This window comes from Colletotrichum orchidophilum (assembly GCF_001831195.1).
Source record: "Colletotrichum orchidophilum strain IMI 309357 chromosome Unknown Scaffold_71.1, whole genome shotgun sequence".
Classification (NCBI taxonomy): domain Eukaryota; kingdom Fungi; phylum Ascomycota; class Sordariomycetes; order Glomerellales; family Glomerellaceae; genus Colletotrichum; species Colletotrichum orchidophilum.
Window position 1 is genome coordinate 90,818 of NW_019173027.1, and position 27,272 is coordinate 118,089.

The 27,272-nt window shown below is 53.6% G+C and overlaps 8 protein-coding genes across 8 annotated transcripts; 2 read left to right on the forward strand and 6 right to left on the reverse strand.

The window, feature by feature from the left end:
• Positions 1–439: 439 nt before the first annotated feature.
• CORC01_08381 (uncharacterized protein) lies at positions 440–2,824 on the reverse strand (the record flags this gene model as incomplete). The annotated part of the gene is made up of 3 exons (XM_022620012.1): positions 440–721; positions 785–1,484; positions 1,533–2,824. 3 exons carry the CDS (start codon positions 2,822–2,824, stop codon positions 440–442), a joined length of 2,274 nt encoding a protein of 757 aa, XP_022473469.1.
• Positions 2,825–4,712: 1,888 nt separating this feature from the next.
• On the reverse strand, positions 4,713–5,615 carry CORC01_08382 (short chain dehydrogenase; the record flags this gene model as incomplete). Its single annotated transcript, XM_022620013.1, has 1 exon — positions 4,713–5,615. The coding sequence occupies one exon, from the start codon at positions 5,613–5,615 to the stop codon at positions 4,713–4,715; it is 903 nt and encodes a 300-aa protein (XP_022473470.1).
• Positions 5,616–6,621: 1,006 nt separating this feature from the next.
• On the reverse strand, positions 6,622–11,165 carry CORC01_08383 (ABC-2 type transporter; the record flags this gene model as incomplete). The annotated part of the gene is made up of 2 exons (XM_022620014.1): positions 6,622–6,651; positions 6,720–11,165. 2 exons carry the CDS (start codon positions 11,163–11,165, stop codon positions 6,622–6,624), a joined length of 4,476 nt encoding a protein of 1,491 aa, XP_022473471.1.
• Positions 11,166–17,990: 6,825 nt separating this feature from the next.
• Positions 17,991–18,441, reverse strand: CORC01_08384 (ent-kaurene oxidase; the record flags this gene model as incomplete). Its single annotated transcript, XM_022620015.1, has 2 exons — positions 17,991–18,267; positions 18,305–18,441. The coding sequence occupies 2 exons, from the start codon at positions 18,439–18,441 to the stop codon at positions 17,991–17,993; spliced, it is 414 nt and encodes a 137-aa protein (XP_022473472.1).
• Positions 18,442–21,041: 2,600 nt separating this feature from the next.
• CORC01_08385 (uncharacterized protein) lies at positions 21,042–21,600 on the forward strand (the record flags this gene model as incomplete). The annotated part of the gene is made up of 3 exons (XM_022620016.1): positions 21,042–21,101; positions 21,172–21,348; positions 21,418–21,600. 3 exons carry the CDS (start codon positions 21,042–21,044, stop codon positions 21,598–21,600), a joined length of 420 nt encoding a protein of 139 aa, XP_022473473.1.
• A 1,822-nt stretch (positions 21,601–23,422) lies between these two features.
• On the reverse strand, positions 23,423–23,979 carry CORC01_08386 (uncharacterized protein; the record flags this gene model as incomplete). Its single annotated transcript, XM_022620017.1, has 2 exons — positions 23,423–23,854; positions 23,977–23,979. 2 exons carry the CDS (start codon positions 23,977–23,979, stop codon positions 23,423–23,425), a joined length of 435 nt encoding a protein of 144 aa, XP_022473474.1.
• Positions 23,980–24,190: 211 nt separating this feature from the next.
• Positions 24,191–24,427, forward strand: CORC01_08387 (uncharacterized protein; the record flags this gene model as incomplete). The annotated part of the gene is made up of 1 exon (XM_022620018.1): positions 24,191–24,427. One exon carries the CDS (start codon positions 24,191–24,193, stop codon positions 24,425–24,427), a length of 237 nt encoding a protein of 78 aa, XP_022473475.1.
• A 451-nt stretch (positions 24,428–24,878) lies between these two features.
• Positions 24,879–26,127, reverse strand: CORC01_08388 (pectate lyase L; the record flags this gene model as incomplete). The annotated part of the gene is made up of 2 exons (XM_022620019.1): positions 24,879–25,413; positions 25,472–26,127. The coding sequence occupies 2 exons, from the start codon at positions 26,125–26,127 to the stop codon at positions 24,879–24,881; spliced, it is 1,191 nt and encodes a 396-aa protein (XP_022473476.1).
• Positions 26,128–27,272: the final 1,145 nt, after the last annotated feature.

Here is a 27,272-nt window from a genome sequence, read left to right on the forward strand (position 1 = left end):
AAAGGGTTTTGGCATGCCACTGGGACATGTTGCGTAGAAAAGGACCGAGCCTGTGACAGTCAATCCTCGTCGACACCCCATCGTAGCCAACCAGCCGCCGTTATCATACAATTCCTTCGAAAAGAGGCGAAACAATATAGAAGGAAGAAATAGGGGAACATTTCGAAAAAATAGAGGCTTCCGACTCGACGCAAAGAGTCAGTCAACCACGAGGGTACGGGGATGGGTATCATGAGAAAGAAACAGCCGCCTCCCCTTGACTCCGTCTCCAATCTGGGGTGTTTGGTCCCCGCCCGTCTAATCAATGAAAAGCAAATGATTCCTGTAGCCTGGTAATTCGTTTCCCTTCCGAAGACATATCATGCAAAACCCATCTTTTCGGTATCAATGATTGGAACGGTGCTTTTGGACCGTGAATTGAAACAAAAGAGCTGGGACCTCATCTTGAGTCGTACAACTGGCGCAGGTGCGCGCGTTGGTGACGGAACGAAGAGTAGTTACCAGCATAGATGGTCTCGAGTATGCTGGCAGGTCTCCTGGCGCGGGATCCCGCCTGTGCAAGTTCACCCATTCTCTTCTTCAGCATCTCGTGTGCGATGCTGAACTCTTCCAGGATTCGGCCAGCGTTACTAGAGCCGCCAGAAATGTCATTGGCGGGATTGTTCGGATCGATGACGGAGATGCGGTCGAAGTTCTTGTAAACGACTTCATGAACTCGGTGCTGCGATTGAGGTGTTAGTAAACATGGTTAGTGAGGTTGCCCATGTGAACTTGCCTTGTGCACATAACCTGGAGGGTTCAATCGGATTGCCGTGTTGACGTAGTCGAACCTGTTTCCGTAGAGATCGAAGAATTCCATGAGCATCTGTCCAAGGTGGTGGTCGGGAACGAGATTGCGGCTTTGAACAGCAGGCATGAGCTGCAGCATGCTGACAACCATGCAGGTGACAGTGAAGCTTCCGATGCCACCGTTGACGGGCTCATTTAATCCGCGCATAGCCAAAAAATGCTTGACCATGGTGACGATGATTGGCATGGCTGGATACTGAGCCTTCCACTCGATGAATGTCTTGACGGCCTGGGGACCATCCAGACGATCGAAAGAGATGTCGACCCGGAGGCCAGTCTCATTGTCAATGTACTTGACAAGAGGGACCTTGGCACTTGCAATGAACTCCATGCTGTTGTAATGGGTCAACCGCTTGCCCGAGAGGAACTTGCCAAAGGCTCTCAAGGCCTTGATGCCGAAAAAGGTGGAATGAGCACCGTTCAGCCAGTTCTTTTCACAAATGACCAAGTCCATGTCAGCCGTGGGTAAGTAGAGGCCAGACATGTACGAGCCAAACGGGCGAACGTCACAATCCCTGTAGTAGTTACTAGTTCTGAGAGATTGGCGTAGCCGCTCGACAAGCCGTGTTCGCATTTCATGCTCAAAGTCACGAGGCCGTACGACCTCATAGAAGTCGACAATCTCCTTGTGAAGCCTGTCCAGGTTAGATGCTATATCTGATTCCAGGACTGTCCCGACTCACCAAACGCTGATATCCGAGGTCTTGGAATGGTCTGCTTCGATCCACGGCGTAGAGTCCTCGCCCTTGGTCACCCTCCACTCAGGCAAGATGGCACCACCCACAGGCATTTTGTTCACTTTCTTCAGCGGACCATACGTGGGGGGCTTGATGTGGTCATCGGCAGTGCGCTTGCGGGAGCCTAGAGCGTCGTTGGCCGCAACGGGCTTGGCTGGTAAATTGAAAGGCTTGCCAGGCGTGGATGGCGCTGTTGAGGCTGCCAATCCGTTGGCGGCAGGTGGAATGTCGCGGTCGGAACGAGGGCCACTGGGAGCGATTCTAGAGGCGTTGGATGAGGATTGCAGAGGAGGCGCAGGACCAGAAGGGGGAGGAGGGGGAGGAGAGGGAGGCGAGGGCGGGTCTGAAGGAGGAAGAATGATCTCTTCCTCTTCGCCGTCTTCCTTGTCGTCAGGTCCGTCGAGGTCGAAGGAAATGAATTCTTCAGCCTCTGTGCTGGCGTTGAGCTTGTCTGCAGCAGTCTCGTCAACTCGCGCCTTCCGAATCATCTTGACCATGTCCTTCTTCTTGCGTTCGGCTGCATCAGGCGGGGGAAGGGCGGTGTACGGGTCTGGATTTGACCATTTCGGGACGCTGTTGCCCGATTCGTCGTTGCCAGCGCGGCGCGCGCGCTTGCTTGAAGGCTCACCAGATTCGTCATCAGAGTTGTCAGAAATGTCCATGTCGGCCTCTTCGTCGTCCGAAAGCTCATCCACGTCTCGGTACACTATACCGCCACCCTCCTCGTTGACCAGGTTCTCGTCGACTCCATCGCGACGGGTGCGCAAGAGCTCGCGCTCGGCCGGAATGATCTTCTGGTACGCGCCCCTACCGCGGCCACGAAACGGACCTCCGCGAGCGCGTGGTGCTCTTCGTCGATCATTGCCCTGGTATGCGCCAGGGCGATATGAGTCTCCGCTGGCGGCGTCGCCGACGCCGGAGGGCTTATCCATCCGGAAGGTGAAGTCACCCTGAGGGGGTCTAGTATCGGGTCTGTAGCCATCGTAGGCCCCTGATCTTCGGCCTATATCGTTGCCTCCTCTGTAAGAATCATAGTGGTCGAAATGCCGCGGTGGAGATCGCGATCTTGAATGGCGGCGGCGGTACTCACGGTCCTCGGGCCACGGGTTGCGCCAATTGTCGCCAGCTCCAGGTGGTGGCGGCTGATGATGCGATGGGCGGGAATCATAGCGACCACGATTGCGGTCATCCCTGGCATTGCCTCGTCGAGGCGGGTATGATGGTCGGTATGAGCTCATTGTGGGCGCGTTGTGCAGTGGATCCTGGTGTTGACGCGTTGAGAAGCTTAAGCGATTGAGAAAATTCGGGCAGTCGACGTCAAGGACAGGAATTCCCGGTGCCCTGTGATTATCGATAACGCTAGCGTGCACGTGACGACGTCATGGAGTGGTGGGGTAGCATAGTGGGTGGTGACGGCTTATCGCCGATTCCGTTCATTTGTCTGCTTTCATCAGGCCTGATCTCTGAAGGCTGAAATTCAGGTGAGCATGAACAAAGTCACAGGGCCAGCAGCAAGACTGCGCAACATCATAGACTTATTTGCAAGGCTTTAGTTCCAATGCCATCTGTCAACTGGTATCAATTCAAAGCAGGCGATCTTTGATGGAGGAGGAAAGGGTACCTGCACCAACAAGGTGAGGGTGAATTTGTTGTCTCAGCCATTCATTCGCCGATCCCAAACTGCTGGGGAAATTGCTGAACCTCAATACCACGCTCCTCCCTGGTACGGTAGACAGGCATGTGGCTTGCTAGATAGTTGTCTGTTACCTCGGTCAGCATCCATACAAGTACTTCATTTCGAGTCAGGATGTTCTGTTGTACCTCATTTTCAGATGGAACCTGAATCATTTGGTAACTTTTGATATAGCCTGAAGAGCTTGTGTCTATCAAACCAGCCGCTTTACCTTCCATTACTTACCTCGCTAGACAGCATCTAGCTTAGGAGAACCCAAATAAAACATCTCTCATTCTCGCCAAAGTTAGAGTATGAGGGCATCGCCTTCTAGCTGGTAGCACGCTTAGAAAGACCAGCCGGTGTAGTGTGAAAACCAAGGACCATGAGAACATCAGGCAGTACAGGCTCCGTGAAGCCGTCAGTACTTAGTTTCTTCGATGCCTGCGTATTGTCGTTCAGAACGCTAACCTTCATAGTACTATTAGTAGCTTTTCCGTTCATGAGACTCCAAGGGAATGGGACTGGAGTGTTGTTGTTTCATTAGTTTTCAAAATGCATGCTCCCAGATTTGGGACAAGACCTTCGGGTTCCTGTCACTGAGGATAACTTGAGGGTAGCCCCAGTTTGCAGTAAGTAGTCTCTTACCCAGTCAGGTTCCCCATATTGTATCCAGCTTCCTCCTCCCATTTCGGATGTCCATTCAGCATGGCATACACTGTGATGGATACCGAGCGTATGGTTCCTAAGAGAAAGAGGACCTCGAATTTTCGGCGAAGAAACCCCGTCGATACGAGCACAGAATCAGGCTTTCTAGTTCTCGAACACCCAGAAGCACTCGTGGCTGAACACGCAACGTATTTTCTTCCCTCGTGACTTTTTACAATGGTCTCATGGGCATGTGCCGAAGCTTCTGTCTTATATTGTTTAACCGCACTCAAGATTTCCCCCTCAAGCTACAACCCGCTATTCGCTGGGCCAATTACAACTACAATAGAAGGGTCATCAGACGGAACCAATCCCTTTCGTAAGCTTCAGAGCCTCAAGCGTCGTCCTAGCTTCCTAGCGTGATTTCTCTGTTAAGTCTCATATGAGTTGTCTCGACTTTGCGCAAATGGCTGGATTGACTACAAAGGAAAGAGCTGAACATCCCACCGAGACCTGGTGTGATGGTCCAACGGGCTCTATGCTTAGAATAGAGAAAATGGGAGGGAGAGGGCTCACGTGGTCTTGAGCCCAGTCGAGCTCAAGCCCAAGGCGTCCAAATGTCCTGTTCAGCTCAATGATATGCTTCAATACCTCAGGCCTTGATGCACAACCACACGGTCTCTAATCTATCTCACCCTGCCCTTCCATCTTCTACGTCTCCCACCCGTCCGTCTACTCTCAGTCATTTGAATGAAATCTTTCCGAATCTATCCACCTCAACCTCCCCACGTCCCCTCCCCCAAACCCTAAAACACCACCCCGCCCCCATCAACAACCAAATCACTCCCATTAAAATAACTCCCCGCCCTCGAACAAAGCATCACAACAACACCAGCAACCTCCTCCGGCAACCCCATCCGCCCCGCCGGATTCCTCCCCGCCCAAACCTCCCTCGCCTCCCTCAACCCCTCCCCCTCATTCAGCACCGTATCCATGTACCCGGGACTAATACTATTGACCGTAATCCCGTACCGCGCCCACTCCGCCGCAAGACTGCTTTTCAGCTGCAGCAACGCCCCTTTACTCGTATTATACCCCGCCTGCGGCTGCGGGAAATTCACCCTGTGCGCAGAAATACTCGCCGTGAACACGATCCTGCCCCCGCGGTTCTGTCTCACCATGACGCGCGCCGCCGCCTGCGCGCAGATGAAGGCGCCGGTCGTGTTCACGTCCAGCACGCGGCGGAACTGGGCGACGGGCATGTCGAGCGCGTGGACGCAGCCTACTATGCCCGCGAAGCAGACCAGGTAATCGATCCCGTTTAGCTCCGCTGCGGCGGCCTCCATCGCTTCGGCGACGGCCCCTTCGTCCGTGACGTCTGCGCTGCGCGCGGCGATTTGGGCGGATGGGAAGGCCCGGCGGAGGGCGTCGATTTGCGAGACGGCTTCGGGGGACGTGACGTCTAGGTCTAGGAGCATGAGGCCGGTGAGACCGTGTTGTAGCATCGCGCGGACGACGGCGTGGGCGATGGCGCCCGTGCCGCCTGTCACGACGGCGGTGCCGGTGAGGGCGAAGCGGGATTCTGCCGTGTCGGAGGCGGAGGCGGTGCGGTGGGATGCGCCTGGTAGGGAAGCGAGGTCACCTGTTGCGAGAGTCATGAAGGGGAGTTGGCGCTTGGATAGGTCAGGACGGGCGGTTGGGTCTGCCATCTTTTGCGCGATGAATTCCGGCTGGGGCTGTGGTTTGGTTTTGGGTGTTTGAAGGGGGAGTGTTTCACTGAGTGAACTAATAGAACGCCAAAGAAATGTCGGGGGAAATATTGTGGTTTTCCTTTTTTATTTGTGATTTTGATGGTTTATGAGATGAGTATAAATGCCGGAGATCAGAGCGAGTACGGTCGATTTCTGAATGCAGTCGTTCACCGGGGGGAGGGGTGACTGGATGCCGTGCGGCGGTGGGGTTACTGGCGGAGGACATTCGCCCGATGTGGGGTCTGTGCTGCCGGCGGCGAGGTGTTCCGAGTGCGGAGAGGCTTATCCGTGGACAAGGTACTGAGGTACGTCACGGTGCGAGGTTGTCAAGGTCTCTCAGGTTAGCATGCCGGACGGAACAGCTAACTTGACATTGGTGGTCCAGTAAGGGATGTTTCGGTTCACTGTCGAGAGAGATAAGAAAAAAAAAAACCCTCCCCGACGAGATTGTAGGCGTTTGATCTCGTTTCGGTGTAAATTGTAGAGAATTGAACTTGCCAAGGCAGAATGGGGATTTCTCAGGCCACCGTAATTGCGTAGCCCGCAACGCATCGTATAAATCCACTGCCCCAGCAAGCGCGCCACAAACACCCAGCTTACGACACCTTCGGCCCATCGCACCTCATGTTAACTCTCATTCTCAATTTACACGTATATTCTCTTTAGCCGTGTCTATTAAATTACATAAAAGCTCTATGCTAGGTTGTGTATTCAACTCTGATAAACCATGGCACGCATGGCTCAACGTGTGTGTATACTGTGCACAATGAAGGCTTCTCTATCTTCTCATGAATCGCAAACCTCAAAAGTTTGGTCAGTTCCTCAAGACTCCGTTTTGGAACTAGTTCCATGCCTTGGAAAAATTGGCCAAGATGAACTGTTAGGGATACAATGCTGATGCTCTAAATCAACTGACAGTAGAAAAGAAAAGGAGAACCATGCTGGCGGAGCGGGCCAAATACAATTATCTGCGGTTGAAGTTCAAGAACTTGCTCTACTCAGGACGTTAGTGTCTGTCTGTTTCAAAGGTATTTCTAGTCAAAGGCGAGGGAAAATACTTACCGCCATGAAAAGGACGATCAAGTTGCTGCCGACAAAAGCCAAAAAGACACCGAGGTCCCTCCAGCGGTTGTCAAAGTTCAGCCCCAGAGGCTTGTAAAACTCGTCTCCAACCTTGTACGCGCAGTACTCGCAGCTCGATGTGTCGTTGTTGGCCAGGTAGCCCGGGCCACCGTTGTCGAAGAACGGCTGCATGTACTGGCCACACGTCTGACCTTGGGGTGCGGTGAAGGGGTTGAACTCGACAGAAGAGCAGGCGACCTTGAGGTCGTGCAGAGCGGTGACCACCATGCCGCCAATGAGGCGCGTAAAGGGGTCGAGCTGGTAGAGCCAAGCGCGCCAGAAGCCGGGCATCTGCGGGGCGGGGATGGTAACGCCGCAGAAGAGCGCAAAGGTGATCATGATGAAGGGGTCGAACTGCGAGGAGATGAAGGGGCTGGGTGTCAGGGAGGCGAGGGCCTGGCCGAGGGAGACAGAGAAGAGCTCGGTGATGAGGATCATGAAGAACTGGTAGCCCGAGCGGGAGGAGTCGGACTGGAAGCCAGGCATGTAGTACAATGGCAGGAAGAAGGCGACGGAGCACATGATGGAGTAGGGCAGCTCGGCGATGGTGATGGCAGCGGCGAAGGTCAACGGGTTGTACATCTTGGAGGAGCTCTCGCGGAAGAAGAGGGCGCGCTTGATGTGGAACATGACCTCGACCTGGCTGATGATCAAAGCGGGCAGGACCGTGACTTGGAACATGACGAAGACCTTGTACTGGAGCGAGCTGCGGCTCGAGTCGAGGTTCAAGTAGGTGAGACCGGTGATGAGGGCGACGACGACGTGGTTAAAGAGGCGGGTGAAGAGGTAGTTGGGGCTGCGCCAGAAGCTGAGATTCATGCGCTTCACGACGACCTTGAGCTGGTGCAGCTGCGGGCTGGCATACTCCTTCTCCAAGTCGTGGTTGACGGTCCGGCCGGCGGCCGTGCGCTGCTCTTTGAGCTGGCCGATGGTGTCCTTGACATTGGCGAGCTCGGCGCTGTCGTCCCAGATGTCGGCCCAGTCCTTGTTTCCGACGCGGGGCGCGGATCCGGCTCCGATAGCCTCGAGCATGTACTCGGCGACGTTGTCGGTGGGCTTGGCGATGGCGCCGTGGCGCTTGAGGTAGTCTCGCAGAACGACTGCATCCTGGCCAATGTCTCCAAAGTATACGGTGCGGCCACCTCTCTGGAGGAGCAAAAGACGGTCAAAGTTCTCAAACAGGGCAGCGTTGGGTTGATGGATGGTGCAGAGAATGGCCTGTCCAGCAGCGGCCAGCTTCTTGAGGAAACGAACAATGTTGAAGGCGCTCTGGCTGTCGAGACCGGAAGTGGGCTCGTCTAGGAAGAGAAGGAGCTCAGGCTTGGCGGCTAACTCGACACCGATGGTGACACGCTTGCGCTGCTCGACAGTCAGACCGAACTCGGGGGAACCAATGATGCAGTCGGCGATGTGCTCCATCTCCAAGAGGGCAATAATCTCCTCAACGTATGAGTAGCGCTCGGCGATAGGAGTCTCGTAGGGCTGGCGAAGAAGGGCGGAGAAGCGGAGGGCCTCGCGAACGGTCTGGGTCGGGTCGTGGAGATCGAGCTGCTCGGCGTAAGAGGTACTGCGCTGGAACTGCTTTCCGGGCTTGGAGCCGTCGACAAGGACGTCACCGTGGATGACACCAATATTCTTGCGAGACGCGAGCACGTCGAGGAGGGTGGTCTTGCCGGCACCGGACGCTCCCATCAAAGCTGTGAGTTGGCCGGGCTTGACATATCCGTAAACGTTGTTAAGCAGGCGACGAGTTCCGCCGGCGACGGGAACATCGTAGTTGAGGTCCTCCCAAGTCAAGACGCTTTCCGAGTTGATGGTCAAGTCAGAGCCTTCTTGATTGTCGCCGCGGCGCTTCGCAGCTTTCTTCTCCAATAACGCCTCGTTGAGCTTCTTGCGCTCCTCGTTGGGCTTCTGGTAGACCTTGGCCGAACTACCATCATTTCCAAAGTTGACGAGTTCACCGAGGGTGACGTTCATGATGAGAAAGAAGACGATGAGAGCCAGGATGATACCCCAGTTGCGCCACAAATCGCCCTTAATGTAGTTGTATCCAGCCGCGATGTACGCTGAGCCATCGACGAGGGTAGTGCCCGCAGTGGAGCCAGCCAGCGTACAAACTTGGTGGTTGATGTCGCCGTAACCAGGCCCAGACGGGATAAGCGACTCGCTGGAACAGGTGAGTTTCAAACGGCTGAACTCGTTCTCCATCATGGCACTGAAAGCAAGACCCAACGCATTGATCCAGTAGATCCAGCGGATCCAGACCTTCTCAGACTGGTACTGGATGAGATATCCAGAGGTCGTGACGAAGAAGGTGATGATGATGACGGCAAACTTGATGGCATAATCAAAGTCGGGGCTGATGCAACCAATGATACGGAAGAAGAGCGTCATGGCGATGTTTCCAGAGAGAATCATGAGGTAAAAGGTGAAGAAAGCCCCGGCATCGCGGACAAGTCCAGACATAAAGTAGACAATGATCGAGAAGACCATGATTCGACTTGCTGCGAAGGCCTGGTCGACGATGATTTGGGCGATCCACAAAGCTGACGGACGATGAAATGCATACGCCTTGTGCTTGTTGACAATCGCACGCCCTGTCATGGTACCTGCTAGCTCGGAGAAGGCTTCAAAGGCATTGAACAGGAGCGAGATGAACATGAGACCACCCTTGCTGAAGGCGCTGGCGGAAGTCGAACCGAGGCGGAAGAAGAGGGTACCGAGGACGACAGCAATAACGATGGAGCGGAACCAGGAGAGGAATAGAGAGAGGCGGTCCTGAAGCTTCAGGACGAATTGGCGCTTCATAAGCGCGTGGACCTGCAGGTGGAAACCGACGGCGTAGACTGAGCGCTTCGAAGAGCCACGCTTGGCCTCCTTGACGGCGACCTGGAAATCGTCGTGCTTCTCAGTCTCCTGTGCAAGCCTGGCCTTGTACTCCTCCATCTCGCTGTCGATCTGCTTCTGGAACTTGGAGGTCTTGAAGGCCTCCGCGAGGGACTCGGGGCTGTGAGGCGCGTTCTCGGGTGAGCGGCCTGGGGCGTACTCGCGCTCAAAGTCGTCGGTGCATCCAGTCACGTAGTCGGGCGTGGTCTGTCTGGGTCGGGGCGCAAAACCGAGACCCTCGAAGTAGGCGCGAGCCTCCTTGGCGGGGCCGAGATAGACTTGCTTTCCGGCGTCGATGACCAAGACCTTGTCGAAGAGGTTGTAGATGTTCTCGGAGGCTTGGTACAAAGACACAAAAGTGGTGGTCTGGTACAAGTTCGTCTGCACACGAAGAGACTTGACAAAGTCAAGCGCGGTACTGGCATCCAGACCACGGGTACTGTTGTCCCAAGAGAGAACACATGCGTTGGTAATCATCATTTCTGCAATCGACACACGCTTTCTCTCACCACCAGAGACACCGCGCACAAAGGCGTCGCCGACGACAGTGTGGCGGGTGTGCTCAATGTTGAACATCTTGAGAAGAGTGGAGATGACCTGCTCCTTGAAGTGGTTCTTGGACATGCCGGCGGGACGCTTGGCGGGGACCTTGGTGTCGAGAGCAAAACCCAGCGTCTGCTCGACGGTGAGAGTCGAGTGGTGGATGTCGTCCTCCTGGTTGTAGACGGCTTCACCTCGGTACTGCTTGAACTCATCGGCGGTGAATCGTCCATACAGCACATCGCCAGTGACACTGGTGTAGCCAGCGCGCCAGTTGGCAATGGTTTTGAGGAATGTGGTGCAGCCAGAGCCAGGCTTGCCCAAGACCAAGACCATCTCACCTGGCTTGCAGACACCCTTGAAGTTGTCCAGCAGAGTAGCCTCCACACCCTTCTTGTTCAAGCCCAACAAGTTCATGACGGGGGTGACATAGTCGACGAAGTTGACGAAAGCATCGGGGAATGTCTGAACGTAGTTGGTGGTGCCGCCCATGCCCTTGACCGTGAGTCCGTCCCAATATGCGCCGATGTGCTTGGGTCTAATGCCGGCTTCGCGCTCGGCCTCCACGCCGCCGCGCAGGACAGCTTCCAGGTCAAATTGCTCACCGTCTGTCTCAGACGAAGGGGTGGCTGAGTTAACATTGGCAATGGCCTTTTCGACATCTTCAGACTTCCTGTGGCTGTTGCGACTGTTCACTCTGCTGGCGCGAGAATGACCAGACAGTTCGCGCTGGAGCTCTGCAAACTCGGCCTCGGCCTGGTGAACCGAGATACCGGCGTGGATCGCGGTGAAGCCATCAGGGTTGGTGCGGCGAGCTTCCTCTCTTTGCTGCTCAGAATCAGCGGCGGTCGAGGTCGAGGATCGCGGGGCCGGATTGGAGTCGGCCATATTCTTCTCGTTGATGGCGGGGCTGCGTCCTGCGACGGCCTGTTCTGTCTTTTCAGAGTCCTGGTCCGCCATTGGACCGTTGGGCTGATGTTTGAGTGGGGAAGAGTCGTTGTCCACCGCGATACAGGTTTGTGTGTACGGCGACTGAGTGAACTAGTATTTGTCTCGCGAAACGGCGGGCGAGTGAGAGGTCAAGCCCCTTATTAAGAGGTGACGATGATCCCAGGCGACCGGAAAGTGGCGGTGGCTGGCCCGTGCCGGCGAGACGAAAAGCGTTGGAGTGGAGGTACGGCGAGAGAGGTACCGTAGGGATGATGATAAAAGAGAGAAGAATGGGAAGAGTTAGGCGGCAACGTGTCGTGTTAAAGGGGATGGATTAAGAGATGAAAGGACTGGAGGGGTGCTAAGAGCGGGTAGAGAGAGAGAGAGAGAGCGTGCGTGTCAGAGATGCGCTTCGGACCAAGACGCGGTCATTCGGCGGAGGAACAGACTATTCCCAGTGACCATCGACCCGAGGACGAGTTGATGGGGAAGAAATGGGAAAAGTAAAAGAAGCTTCTTGCAAGTGTGCCCGTCACAAGAGGAGGGGAACGGAGCAACCAACCGCTGGGTCAGTTATGGGGGGGAAAAAACAAATAGAGAGGGTCCTGGGGCTGCCCAGACAGTTTGTCGGATCGACTTCGGGAGCCAAACAGAAAACTATTACCAATCAAGGATGATGGAAGATGAGTGACAATTAAATCGGAGTTGGTTTCCGGATGTAGGACGTCTTAAGCCCGGAGCGGGCAGCCGGCAGCTACTGCGAAGTAGGTACGGACCAGTCATGGACGATGTTAGGCATTTAGGAGGTAGGTATCATTGCACGCATTGTAAGGGGGAGGCTACCTTCTACTTGCTAGGTATCCGTGTCTTGGGGGGAAGAAGAGAGTATGTTGTGGGCGTATACATGGGAATTGGTGGTGTTGAGAGTGTGATGGGGTGGGATATGTAGGTACCGTATACCGTATCCACGTCCAGTTGAGAAAGTGCGTACCTACTTTGCTCCAGGAAAAGCGTGCAGATGTGACTGCGATGCAGCGTGGTGGAGGCGGATGGGAGGACCCGCAGCTGTTAAATTGTCAGGGAGACCCTCGCCCAGACCATACGGATACCTACTAGGCCCGGATACTATAGTAGACGCTCCCTGGTCAGCGTCGAGGTGGGGGTACGACTGTGTGGATCATCCTTACCCTTGGCATAGAGAGCATGTAGATGATGAGCCATCCTGAGCCACCTTGATACCTGGGAGGTCACAGACCAAACGTTGGGAGGGCGATCAGGGAGTCAAAGACGGCAATGGTTGCACCGTCCTGTGAAGCTCTTGACTGCCGCGGTTTGTACCCCAAGACATCTTGGACAGACAGGTGTCCCCGATCTTGGACGAAGAGGAGCGGATCAGCTGTGGCATGAGATGGGATGATGAGTGTCCGTGTGCAGCCAGAGGTGTGTAATGCAACTCTGAGATCTAGCCGGCGCGGGAGTCGAACACTATCTTTGGTCAGACTATCTTGGCATTCTGACCACCCAAAATGGAGGGATGGCTACACGTACCGACAAGACTGAGGAGAACACACGTTAGCGGCATCCAATTCGTTGAGAGATTCTGATTACACACAGTGACGCAGTAGACATAATCGGTTCTGAGAAGGTATCAGTAAGTAGAGACCAGACTGAACAACAGCTACCTGCCCGTCACGGAGGTGTCCAAGCAGATCCATGGGCCCGGATGCATGTTCGCTGACCCTTGATGCAGTGAGAAGAACCAAAGAAAGATGAAAATAGACAGAAACAGAAATGGTGGATACCAGCGGTGTTGAAACGCAGCTATCTAGTGCCAGCCCGATGGTCGTCAATGATAGAGGTCAGATAGGCGTGGCACAGTGTTACACGCTACAAAACTCCGAGAGCGAGGTGCGCAGCAAGCCAAAGGAAACAAGAAAACAAATGCTGCAGGTTGTGTTGCGATGGCAATGCCGCAGCAATGGACAGAGCGAGGAAATCGAGGGAGGGCGGAGCCACACGAGAGAGAGCAGCTCTAGTCTACTACGTAGTAAGGTACCTTAGCCTCCAGCGCCGCGCGCCTGCGCTGCACGTTGCGTTGTCTGCGGCCGGCGTAAAAAGGCGGCAATACCAGGACCAGGGGTGGGACCCGCTTTCCCTGAACCTGGGGGGGGCAAGGGGGGATTCTTTCCCTGGACTTTTGAGGTGGTTCCTTTTTTTTATTTCTTTTTTCACGTTCCTTCCGCATTCTCACAACCCGCCTGCAGGCTAAGGGCTGCTCATTGGCCAGTCAAACCGTCTGAAATCCGCCCTTGTCAGGAGTGTGGGGCCTGGCACTCGGTTTCGAGTCATCCGGCAAAAGGAGGAGAAAAGGGCTATACTATCTTGTTTTGGGTTAGTGCTGCTGAATCAGCTCCTTCCTTCCTCTAACGGCGAGCCAACGAGAGGCAGGTGCTGTCCTGGTTTGGAGGGGCTCTGTCCGAATCTGCATTTCTCGTCTCCAACCGCGAACCGTCTCCTGCCATCACGACCATCCCAACGCGTCCCTAACTCCATGGATCTTACTCCTCAGTCAACACTCATCATCGCCAACAGTCCTTTTCTTTCCATTCAATTTTCGTCCCATTACTTGATTTCTCTCCGCCCCGTCAGATATCCACTATCCAACATTTTCACACCCGGCGACACCGCCGGGTTTTCCACCACGGACTTCCCGCCACGCTCCCCCAGTCTTCGGCTAGCCTCCCATCAGTCAAACAAGCATATCTGAACCATTGTTCATCTCCATCGCACATCTGGCCTGCAGATCTGAGAGGCCCTATGCGACAAAGGATAGAGGATCCTCCCTTTTCTGGCTACCAATCCAACTAATTTACCCACCCATTGTTGATGGTCTGGCTGGCAGGGGCATCCATGTGCCAAATTACATGCGGATTACAACCGGCAGTCTGGCATCTGCGAGCCCATTGTGGATTCTTGGCCTTGCTGACCCCTTACCTAAGCCTGTCGAATCGATTACCTAGTCTTGCCCTCTGATCGCAACCAAGCTGAAGTTTTGGGGACGACAGCTAGAGAGAAAAAAAAGTCGTCAAAAGTCGATGTGGATCGCCCCCCCCCCCCCCCCCCCCCCCGCCCCCCCCCCCCCCTCCCCACCCCACCCCCGCCCACCCCCCCCCCCCCCCCGCCCGCGTTGTTCGTGTTGTGTCTGTCCGCCCCGCCTCCCCGCCGGCTCACTGCGGAGATGGCCTCCCCGCGCGCCCCCGCCCCCCCCCTCCCAGCATTCCACCGCCGCCTTCGTCCGCCGCAACGGAGGTCCTTTTGGACGTTGGATCAGTCCCGGGCTTCCATCAACGTTGACGCTAATGGGATTTCCTATTCGCGGCCCTGCCATCTCCTCCGGCATTTTTGCGTAGAACAATTCCTGCTCGATCGTCCGCCCCCGGCTGATCAAGCAATCGACGCACCCCTGGACATCGTTCATCGCCAAGCCCGTCCTCCAATGAGTCACCATGAGTCCATGACAGCTGCAAGCAAGAAACAGGAAAGCGTCCAAGGGACAGAACGACACAAAAGAGTTGCTGCGAGTAATTGAACCCCAGCGACAAGCCACTATACGACAAACGCACGCTCACGGCTCACCTTATCGGAGACTTTCCTCTGCTAAATTAGTGTCTCGCCGCCTTCCGGGCGCCCTCCCGACGCAAGTCACCCACCTGATGGGCATTTCCGTCCAACCTGATGCTGCAGCTACCCCTCGAGTCTCGGCGGCAATCGGCCGAAGACTCGGCGAGGGTACTCTTTAGTCTGTACTTTCTGTGTCTCTTTCGCAGGGCAGTGAAAGGAAAGACACGACCAGGAGGCGCTACCGCTACCCTGGCCCCCGACTTTTCAAGACTGATGAGAAATGCACAACTCAACGCCAGACACCTCACGTCGTGAAGACCAGCCAAGGCCCGCTAACTACACATTGAAAAAAAAGTCCGTCCGTCTTGTGTCAGCGAGAGCCTTGCCGAGGACTTTCGCGTGACGCACCGCGCGCATTGCACGCAAGCATATGGCCTATTTCGCCCTAACCACGCCCACACCAGCTTGATCGGCTCGGCTCCAAGTGCCGCGACGCGAAACATGAACGCGAAAGCCAACTCAACCACCCAACACTCGGTGCAACATGCAGCACGCGCCAGGCTCTAAGGTTCTAAGCTTATGCGGCGCTGCTTCATCCTCATTCGTGCTTCATTGTTCTCCCCCACCCCCGAACAAACGACGTCGATTCGCTCGCGAGTCCACAGTGGCAGCATGATGCCAGCATCGACAGCGTGGCGTTTCTTTCCGACTTCAGACTGGCCCTCCTGCAAGAGAAACGATCGTTCGAACTTTTAACAGACCGCCTTGTCCCTGACGACTGCTAATTGCATGCCGAAAGAGTCACCTAGAGAATTCTGCCGGATGCTGACAGCCAAGACCTCAGACAGAGTTTCCTCCAATAGCCCTCTTTTTCTTTTTCTTAGTCATCCAGTCGACTCTCGAGGTGACCGACGCCTGCATTAGTTTTCCAGAAGCTTCAGAGACATGTTATCCCTGTCGTGGAGGCACTATCGGCGAGCTAACGGCTAATTCTCGGGTCTCGACCGCGACACGGTACGGGAGTTTTTGCAAATTGCTCGGTCGGATCCGACTCGGTCTGCCGAAAGAGGCAACATGCGGGGGCGATCTACGTCCACGATCCCTCCATCCAAAACGTTGTCGTCAATCGGCCAAAAAGTCTAATTCCGCGAGCTGCAAGCGACGATTTCCGTCTCGTCCAAACACTCGACATGCAATGGCAGGGTCTATTCCCATGCTTTACCATCTTTCGGCTCCCCCATTGACCACTCAGACTTTACAGTCTAAGCGGAGATTATCAATCGTTGGATGAGGCGTTCTTGTTGGTCCGATGTAGTTGAACGTCGACTTACTTTAGGTGTCAGTTGGTCAGCCACACACACACACACACACACACACACACACACACACATAGTCACCTAAAGTCGCAAATGAGTTGCTGAATCCGGTAATGGGTTCGCAAGGAGCATCTAGGTGAGCGAAACACTCATAAGCCTATTTCCATTGTGATGAGCACACTTTCGGGTCTCTCAAGAGACCGCTGGGCCGCGGCGCGATGAAGCGTTGTGAATATGAGCAAGCGCGCAAGGTATAATGATGAGAGGATATGTGACTTCTAGCAACGAAATCCCTACCCTAAGGTACTGTACTTCAGTAGTCGTTGCTTCACCAAGTCGCCCGGCCAAGTAACAAGAACACTCGCCTCCCAGCTTACCTCATACAGCTCCCCATTTCCCACGTACTTTCCACAGTGTGACTTATAAACTGCGTTTCGAACGCACCGAAATAGACAGCCTACGTCGTGTAAGTGCTAATTCCATCGATTCGCCAGCATGATATTGGTTGGACACGAGGAAATAATGAACGGGGCCCTTGACCGCGGCTTGTAGAATATTAAAAACCTTTCATCAAAAAGACCCTGTGGATCTTTGGAACCGTTTTGATCGTGACCTAGTCAACCTACCCGGCGTAGAAACAGCACCGATCATATCATAGCTAGGGCGGGAACACAGCGCGTTCTGTTTGGCTGGCTGGGTATCAGTTGGTCTTTCCTATTGAGTAATGATTTTGCTCTCTTCCGCACATTTTCTTCTTTGTTTGTGCCCCCCATCTGACACATTACACCTCTTTCTGCTTCTCAGACTGCCTTTCAGCGAATTTTCCGCCTCTCAATAATGACTTCTCTAATTCTGGGTTGATTCAAGTGAGCCAGCCGCTGCCAGGAGACTCTTTTAGACTTATTTCAACGTCTACAGGCACAATGATTGTCTCTATGAAAATATGTTCGACTCAAGGATTTCCGAGCAAGGCAAAGACGTTCATCGTTGTCACTGAATGTACCGGTACGTCGATAACAACGACCACTTGTCGGTTATTATGGTTCCCTTCAACAAGAAAACCACGCATCCTTAATGGTTGCCGTTCTCTTGGCTTATGCGCTTTAGTTCCTATGGGCGGGCGGAAGGGATGAAGGTAGGCAATGGTTACCAACAGTGTTCAAAACCGCGTCTAGGAGCGCTGGAATTGATTAGAATTTGCTGTTGAAATGAAGCCGCTGTCGCTGCCGCTGCCGCCGCCGACAATGGCGGCGCCATATTTTCGGCTTGGCATGTGAGAATCGGCCATTTGAAGAGTGAATAAATCCTTTTGCGGTGATTTTATTGAAAGTCTGAGCCATAGAATGGTGGGATTTCTTATCAACCACAAAGATTAGCAATTATTTGGGTCCTCCTTAATGCAAGACGTGTAGGCCAAACACAAGTCTACCAAGGTGCTTCTGAGGCAGTGGTCAACATTCGCTTTCAGGAAGCTCTGCCAAGAGTGTCGAAGTGACATTATTCACAAAATTAAATTCAGAAGGCATACAACAACATTACATGGCGCCTCACAGGGCATTTTGCAAACTCGGTGACCCTAGTGTTCACTCTCATGACTGTTATAAGATGCAACCCTGATTTTACTTTCTCCAGAGATGGGGTCGTCAAATAATAATCTTAGCTTATTTTTGACTGCAGTACGAAGCATCTAATTTACCTCCTGTAGATGCTATACAAAGAGATGAAAGTATCGATTGCCGTGTGTTGCATCATGCGCCTTGAAGCTCGCATCAAGGAACAGATCCAGCAGTCCATCAACCGCTCGAGACCTTTTTGCGTGTTTCTTCAGTTACCCAAAACGAAAAGAACCAATCCATGATAACTATTAGCTATTCAGATGGTGATGTTTTCCGTTAACAGACAATGGGACCTCTAGAAATCAAGAGTCCAATTCCCCAAACCCAAGATAGTCAACTTTAAACTCCTCCTCCCGCCTTTTGATCATCATAACCGCCGTCGGATTTACATTCGCAGAGGTACCAACAATCACAAGGCCTACGACGTTGCCCGGCACCAGCTTCCAGTCGTAGTTCCATAACAGGTGACACAGCGCCAGCTTGACCTTGTTGGAGGCGAAGGACCGACCAGGGCACATGTGAAGTCCGTGGCCGAAGCCCAGGTGGTCGGGACTCGGCGTCACAAGCTGCGCCGCCGGGCTGCTCGCGCATGCGCCTGAACCGGTGTATGTCGTACTTTCTGCGGTGTTTGTATAGTTTCAGGTCGATTGAGCCGTAGCCGTCGACGGAGATTGTCTGGCCGCGGCGAATGGTGATGTCTTGTTTGGGGAGGGAGACGTCTTTCGCGGCGAGGTGGCGCGTCAAGAGCTGCATGCCGGTTTTGAAGAATTCATCTGAGCTAGGAATGTTGGTCGAAACCAACTCAGTCGTGGTTGAAAGAGCAGTTTTGTCAGAAATCATCCAACCTCAACTTCCACGGACTGGACCTCTCTCAGTAAACAACCCGCGATTGCTTGGAAGAACCTTCCAAGAGCGACTATATGGAGGCCATCCCTGATCAGCTCAGGTTGACGAAAATTACGTCGACTCCGAATTCCATACCAAGTCATGAGATCAGTCTTATCGAACAGCTCCTAGCAAGATCTTCAACCTATCCATGGCTATTCCCATCTGACTCCAGGCAGGAGAACAAATATTGCGTCCTTCTCATTTGCCACAGCGTATATCACATATCGGGAGCCGCTTCCAAAGCCGAATAGCGAGATGCAGTTTCCGCACGGCGACGCTATCATGAGATTGGGGCGGAATTCAGACGAACTGACATCAACCGATCCGACGAACACACGAACATCAGCTCCACAACTGCGTCTTTCTACAGCCCTTTTGTCTCACAGATTTTCCATCGAAGTCAATGGAGAGCATCAATCCAGAAGTCTGAATGCATCCATTGTTTCACTACGTTGCTAAGCGGTTGGAGACGAAAGTCTTGACCAGTCAGCAGCGAAATTCGTGATATTGAGGCACTCTCACTTCTTGCTTGGGAAATGGTGACAGAAACTTCGTACAGCTCCGGAATTTTCAAAACCTCTCAACCTCATGTTGTCTTTGCCATGTTTAAGAGCACTACCTATTTTCACAACATACACCCTTGACGCTGAGATGTGGAAACAGCATTAATATCAGCCAATACAAGCGCGAGCGAGGTTAAGCAGATCCAATGAGATTTTCTACTCTCCATGGATAGACGAATTTCCAAAAATCATCTAGGGCGAGTCTTTCAAGACCGAGTTCCGTGTAGTAGCTACGTGTACGGTCACTGTCGCTGATAACCGTCGCGGAGAGTTGCAGCAAAGTGCCAAGTCTACAGTCTAGGGGAAGCCGGCAGTCAACCCATCAAGACCCAGCAAGACAGATCTGATGTATCAAACCCTGGGATACTCCGACTCCGTAACTAACGAACCGCCGCTCGTACGTCGTGTTCGTACCTCGGGTTCCGCACCACAGTTCATATGGGGCGAAAGCGAGCGAATCAGGCAATCCGGGGTATTATGGGTGGATAGAGGGTTACTCCGCTACGATTAAGTTATATCGTGAGATATACGAGCGGCTCTTCCCGAGCCTCCCGTTGGCATGTAAAAGTGTGGCTACGACGACTCAGCCTAGTGGGGGGGGACCACTACCTACTTGTCCCAGCACGTTCGCGCTGCAGCTTTGTGACGAAACCTTAATGCTGCGGGAGATTTCTCAGCTACGTCTACTCGTGAAGTCACACGTGCCCGGATAGGCCGGGGACAATTAGTCTGGGCAAGGGTTGTAAAACAGGGGCTTTTCACTCTACTCCAGTCCGGCGTTCGAGGAGTCTATTGGTCATTATGATCTGTGATCCACAAACCCGTCAGGCTTAGTCTCGTTGGGGTAAATAAGGCAGCTATCGGCTGAAGTTCCAGGAGAAAGCAGAAGGCTTGAGTAAAATTGGCATTTTGAAACTACCTAGTTTTGATGAGAAGGGCTGGATTCCAGAAATGCAGCTGACATATCCTCATTGTCGTACTTTGCTGTCTCATTTTATCGTTGTCTCTCAACTTTTGTTCCAAGCACCTCTCAAGTCTCTTGGTCTCTTGAGCCTGCTCGTATACAATTTTAATATTGACGGTCATCCTCGTCATTCCTATCCATTGGTGTCTATTCTGAAGAATAGATACCCAAGAACGACAAGGGGCTGGGACAGGAGAAGCAGTAACGTGAGAGATAGTACAGGAGCAAACGGGAGCGAGGGTTTAGCGTGATCTCAAATAAGACATGAGCCGAGATCGCGCACGCGTTCGACCTCGAGACAAGTTTCTAGGTCCGGCCTGGAATTCCTAATGGCGAAATACAAAGACCACTCTTTGGATGTCCCAAATACGTCATCAACCACAAAGATTCGTATATTAAACGCGACTATTAGCTTTCTCACTCAGTCGTCGAACAGAAGCAGTAAGTTCCACATAGATTGTCCTCTGCCCTTATAGCGCGTTCGTGATTCTGACCAAGACTCTCGTTGCGCAGGATGATCCGGATCCTGTTGATGGTCCCCGTCTATAACATCACCTGCATCGTGAGAATCATCTTCTACAAGAAACAGGCCTAAATCGTAGCCGTCTGCGAGTTCTCCGAGTCCCTGGTCATCACGGCCTTCTTCTTGCTGCTGTGCCAGCTGCTGCACCCCGACTTGAATACATTACGCCGGGTTTTCACCTTGGTCGAACCGAAGCCCGGGATCAACCCCACCCGCCTTCTCTTCAAGCACGTGGTAAGAAACAAAAGGGGAAGGACTGCGGACAGGCTAAAGTGGTTTAACGTGAATGACTGCGTTTCGCAAATTAGATACTTTATAGGAAAGCCAGGGTCTGGCCGTGTCTTTCCAGATCATTTGGTTCGGCGTTTTTCAGTCCTACACCGTCGAGTTCTTTGCCGCTTTTACCAAGTGCATAATGGAAGTGGCGGATGTGTATGGCAAAGAATCGAAGGATCCTGGCCATGTTAAAATCTGGGTTATCGAGGAGCCCACGAAAGCAATGGCAATCAGGAAGCTTTGAAGACTAAGATAACAGCAATGCCCAGGTCATGTTCATTGAGATTCTGTCGCCCATCACGGCCATGCTGTGCCTCATACAATCCTGTCACCAGGCCTCAGAAGAAATGGCCCAGAGTCGGTCGACCTCTGCTCAAGTTCCTTGCTATCCAAATGGTCGTGTTTCTCTCCTATTTCCAAGCCGTAAACGCAACCGTTCTGCCCGGATAACTATATCAGCAGCCTTTCCCAGTACCCAATTATGGTACCATATGCTGACGCTGAAACGACACCAGGCCATCTTCGAGCTCCTCACCTGCGACGGCGTACATCTTGCACCCTTCGTGGGCAGTCGGGATTCCCAACAAGCTCCTCTGCTTCAAGCTGGCATCCCTAGCGATTTGACACCTCTAGAATCACCCTTACGCCATATGCAAAGATCCAGCTCTGTCAAAGAACGGAATCAAAGCCAGCGATGAAGGAGGCGAAGGAATCGACCAGGGCTCCGCGACGCGACTCATATCGGCAAGACGTCGAGAGGTGTAGCCCCAGCAGCCGAAGACTGTTTCTAGAGGGCAAGATTCAGACAGCGTCTGGAACGCCGCAGGCGGCTCTCAATCGGCCGATGGGATGAGTATTCGCACCCAGGAATTCCAATGGTGAGCCTTGAAGGATGCGCTCAACTTCGTAGACATCATCCGGGCAGAAAGGTCACGGTGGCTGATCGTCGAACCGCAAAAGTCTGCCGGGGCTTCTAAAGCCGGCGGAGGGCAGAAACAAAGCGAGAATGGCGTAGAGTAATACATGGAGAGGGCGCGAACGGACGACCTCTCTGAGGCACTGAATAAGGTGAGCCAGAACAGCCAGGTGCATTGCAGATGAATGACACGACTAGATTGGCAAGTCAGACAGATCCTAGCGGCTACGTAGGAATGGCACTGTCCGCCAATAGACCGAGAAAACCACCTTATTCGTTGCTTGCGATCTCTTCTGGCTAATGATTGTCTTGCTCGTCTGTCCACACTCCAAGCACCGCAAATCTAGGACTCACATAATCACATTACGATAAAAGTCATATATCTAGCCTGACAAGTCAAAGACACCCCATCTAGTGCAACACAAAAACAGTCCAACCAATCTTTGAACGCATAGGCCTTGTCAAATCGTCTAAATACCGCCCACCTCCGGGCTCTTACAACATACTTCCCATTTCATGCAGCCCCAAAGACGCCCACTTGCTCCACCGCGCGTAAGCCCTCGCCCATTTTATCTCCCCTCAATGAGTCAATAGGCCCATTCCCGAGCGGAGCTGCTAACCAAGCTTCCTCCCCCCCACCAAGGGAACACTCGAAAGCTTCAATTCGCCCAGATCGTCTAGTTGGTTAGGATGATACGTTGTGGTTCTTCTATACAGCGATCCGTGTTGACGGCGGTTCGAATCCGCCTCTGGGCAATTACCGAGGACTGATCACCGCGATCTGTTCGCTTTTGGATGAAGCTCAAACTTTTGCAGATTGAAATTGGTGGGTGGAAGGGAGAGTGCGGTGCTGTTGCTGCTGCATTGTGGGAGGCACCTTCATAGGAAAAGTCAGGCCGAACATCGGAGAAGCGAGCTGGTTGGTTGGCTGCTTGGGATGGAGAAACAAGGCGCAGGAGCATTGAACCTGTTGTTAGTCGAGAGGGAGACTTGAACAGTTGCAAAGTGATATAAGTCGGGCAAGGATGTTGTTGTTGTAGCATGCATTCCCAAAGTCGTGGACGCATGACTACCGTCCTAGCCAAAGTTGCGTACTCAGTTGGAAACCCGATCAAGCGCAAGTCGCATTCATCTCGTTTTTTGCTGGAGTAGCAACACGGCGTTTGCATTCTCTAAGGACCTCTTCTCGCCGGTCCAAAGTCCCCGTCTCTCTTCCCCTCTCTTGCCCCATCTCTTATAGTACAGTAGTATTAACACATTCTTTTTTCGCGCAAGCCCCCCTTTTTATCGTCTAACCATGCCAATGCTGGCGGTGCCGTGAGCGCGCCAAAAAATAAAAAGAGATTCCACCTCCTAAAAACGCCATGCCATGCGGAGTCGAGTGAAGTTTGTTCCAATACAGTTTCTTGACCCTCGGGCAGCTCTCTCTCCGGTCAGCAGAGCGCTCTCGGCCTTCCTACCCTCCCATCCCTCCGTGTCGGGTCCGCTCGTACATCGATTCGGTCTGGCCTGGTCCAAGCCCGCCCGGCGTAGAAAAAAAGCTTCGTTATCCGGGTTCGTCAGCATCCTTGTCCTCCTCCTGCTACTGCTTCTGCGGGTGCAGTTCACCGGTCCTTGTAAATCTTGGGCTTGAAACCCTCCTTCGCCTCGGCCTCGACCTCCTCCTTCTCAACGAGCGGGCCAATCTCCTTTTCCAACCTCTCCCGTGCCCGGAGCACCTTGCTCTGCAGGTAGAAGCTGCCGCCCTTCTTGGGGTCGTTTACGTCAAAGAGCTTCTTGAAGCGCTCCATGACCTCGCCGGCATTGGCGTTGGCGCCGTCCTTGCCGGGGGCCTCGACGTCGAGGATCTTGCACGCCTCGTCAAGCGTCATGCCCGAGGCCAGGCTGCCGCCCTTGGAGCTGGCGGGGGCGTTGCCGTTCTTGGCCTGCGCGCGGGCGTACTCGGAGGAGGCTTGCGCCTGCTTGTAGGCGGCGGCGAAGGAGCGGCCGACGATGCGGGTGCCGACGAAGACGACCTGGGTGATGAGGCGGTAGGCCTGCGGTTGCGCATTTCCGCGGTTAGTGAAGTGAGCTTCGCGTTTGGTTTGGAGGTTGTCGAGCTCCGGCGGCGCATCGCGTCGGAGGGGGGCGGAGGGCAGGCGAAAGCTCAGCGACTCACCATGTTTGCTCTATTAGATGGTAGCCTCTGCGCGTAGGGGAAGAGGTATTGTTTATGCAGGCAGGATTGAGATCGATGCTTGGACTGGTCGCACGGTATAGAGGGACCGGGATGCGATGTCGCGCGTGTTCAGTACAGCTTGGCTGGTACGGGGGGGGAGGAAGACCGGATGGGCGTAAGGTGGCTCGTAATACCAAAAAAATCCATCTACGACATGGACATTGCTGACGAGAAATTCCGAGCTTCCAGCGCTTCGGAGGTGCGGGTTTGGCCGTTCGCCGAAAACTTCTTCTCGGCCCTTCCAGGCGTGGTGCTGCGCCACTTCTCCATGCTCAAGCCACAGAGCAGCCGCCAACTGGTGCCATCCAAGTGGACTGTCAAGCTGTCACCCCATCTCGAGTGCCGTCAACAAAGCACGGGTCCGGATTTCGAGTTTGAGTCCATCGTTTAAATGTTCCGCTGTGCTTGGGCCTTTTTTCGACGATCTGATAGTGCTAAAAATATGTTTGAGAACTTTGTTTGCACCTCGATTTTTCCGCGTATCATGATTGTATGACTGGATAAACAGCGCGACTTCCAAGGTGTCCCAGGCCACTGAGCTCACGATGGTTACACCGTCGTCACTAGCGCGAATACCGCAGCGTCAACTGGACCGTCCATTATCACACTTCAATCCACCCAATTTCTGTGTTTTAGCAGCAACACATCCAACCTATGGAAAGCTTGAAGAAGCAAAATGATAAATCCTGCAGATGTGGTTTATTGAAATGAACACGAGGTTTTTGATAGGCAATATGATATGTACTAGTTGGTTTATGTACGCCGCTCTACGGCATTCTAAGTATGTACAGATGAAATATATACGGGATCAAACACTATCTTCAAAGACGTGGGCCCAAGACTTAGGACCAGGTGGTGGTGGCACCAATGGCCTCGCCAGAGGTAGGAATCAAAAAGTTGCTGGCAGCAATCTTGCCGTTGGCCTGGCGCGCGCCCTTGACGAGACTGACATCGACGCTCTTGAAGCTCGAATCGGACCAGGTGGCGCTGCCGTCCCACGAGTTGCTGCTGCTCGTGGTGCCGCTGACGAGCGACGTTTGGCCAGACTTGGCTGTGGTCTTGGAGTTGGAGGCGGCGACGTTGCTCTTGAGCGTCGACTTAGTTGTAATGGTCTGGAAGCCGACGGCGCCGTTGTTGTAGGCCGTGTTGCGGGTGAACTGAAAGTTGCCGGGTTGCTTATTGTCTGTGAAGCCCTTGGCGGCGTTGTTGAAGGCGATGCTGTTGGTAACGACGTGGTTGGCCGAGCCGACATTAGCGGCTGCGCCGCCGCCCAACTTGAAGCCGTTGCCGTCGCCCTGGAAGTCGGTGAAGCCCCAGCGGTTCACGCCATTGCCCCATGAGATGGTATCCATGATGGTGACGGGGGACTTGAACTCCCTGTTGCGTGTTAGTGGTGTTAAGATGAGATGTGGGGCTATGGAGACGTCAAACTCACCAAAGGTCCAGACCATCGTCGACGTTCTCCCAAAGACGAGCGCCCTTTAAAATGTTGCCTGTGCCGGAGCCCTCCTTGCAGGCAAAACCATCGGCGCTCTCACCGTTCTTGCGGGGGTCGCGGTTGCGGTAGGAGTCGAGGTAGATGATCTGGTTGTTGCTCAGGGTGCCCTGAATGTGGAAGCCCGTCTCGTAGTTGTCATGGGTGACGATGCGTTCAAAGTAGTTATTGGATCCGTCACGGAGGTAGACGCCATAGGGACCATTAATGATGGTCAACTTGTAAAACTTCCAGTAGCTGGCCCCTTCGATGTGAAGAACACCGCGGTCGGCATTGGCCAGGGAGGAATCGAGGGCGCCAGGGGTGCCAGGCAAAGCCTCTCCGTCAATGGTCACAGACTCATCGTTATAAGCCGTCAGGGTGTAGGGTTTGGCGGAGGTACCACTCTTGGTGATCTTGATGTTGGTCGTGGGCGAGTACGTGCCGGCACGGAGGTAGATGGTGTCACCAGCAACGGCCTTGTTGACGGCGACCTGGATCGACTTGAGAGGAGCCGCTAGGGTGCCGGCAGCGCTGTCTGAGCCGGCGGGCGCGACGTAGAGATCGGCAGCCAGGACGACCGGCAGGATGGCGATGAGGAACTTGTAGAGACCCATGTTTGCTGCTGAAAGACCAAAGACCAAAGACCAATGAGAAGATAGAGAATGAGTGCCTGCAGCTCTGTAGACTGATTGAGTAGGACCAGCATGTGCCGATTAGCCGGCTACCATCAAGCTTAAATACTATTAACTTCGCATCGTCAACAAGGAGCCCTCGTCTCTGAAAGCTTTCAGTCCACGTCTTGTTGAAAGCAACGCTGTACTGTTCCAGTAAATAGCTGCCATCCAGGCCGTTTCATTCTATTCGCAACCACCAGCGACCCCCTGTTTAATTAGGCTTGAAGGCACACCGTCCTCCCGTTGGTGGAAAACAAACTCCACTGCCGTAGGGTGCCTCATTGATGGAGACTTGGCCTCGAGATAGGATCCATTGACATCTCCGTGGGAGAGAAATCCCGGCAATCGAAAGATTCCCAGGTCCGCATGAACGAGGGATTCCCTGGGCTGACTGGGGATGCGGTCGAGGTGTTGAAGAACGTAATATGCGCTTATGAGCCACAAAGGGGTAAGTACACCCAACGGAAAAGCTGCTTGCGCCATACTTGGAGATCCTCGAACCCTCGACCGGAGAATCTCAGTCCACCATCTCTCGGAGAGCAACCGTACACGGAATTCATGGAACGTTGACTAGGGCTTTAAATCGTATTGAGCAGGCACACGACTCAGTCGAGCAATTGGACGATGCACAATGGTCGGCTTTTCGAACGAAAAGTGCCCGAGAATAGAATACCTATTCATTGATGAGAGTGAGCATGGTGTAATGAGATGAAAACGATGAGAAGTTGTCCATGTTGGCGAGCACACGTCTCTGACCTCGCGATGTTGTACAGATTTCTGCGTGGGCTGAGTGGAGTTGACAGTCCACTAAGGTACCGTGATGCTTGGCGGAGTCACCTCGTGGCCAGCTACCGGTGGTCCGGTGCTTTGGGTAGTGTAGATAGGGGGCTCCAGTGAACAGAGTGAAGGGCAGAATAAAACTGCCGCAATCTGCCCGTATGATCGGTCGGTGATTGGGTGGTGGATTGGCTCAAGAAGCGTCCATCCCCGGAAAAAACATCCTTGGCACAAGTGCTTGCCTGACCTGGCAGGCAGAAATTTGGGCTTTGTTTGACGCTAGATGCAAGAGGAATCCGCTGCCGTTG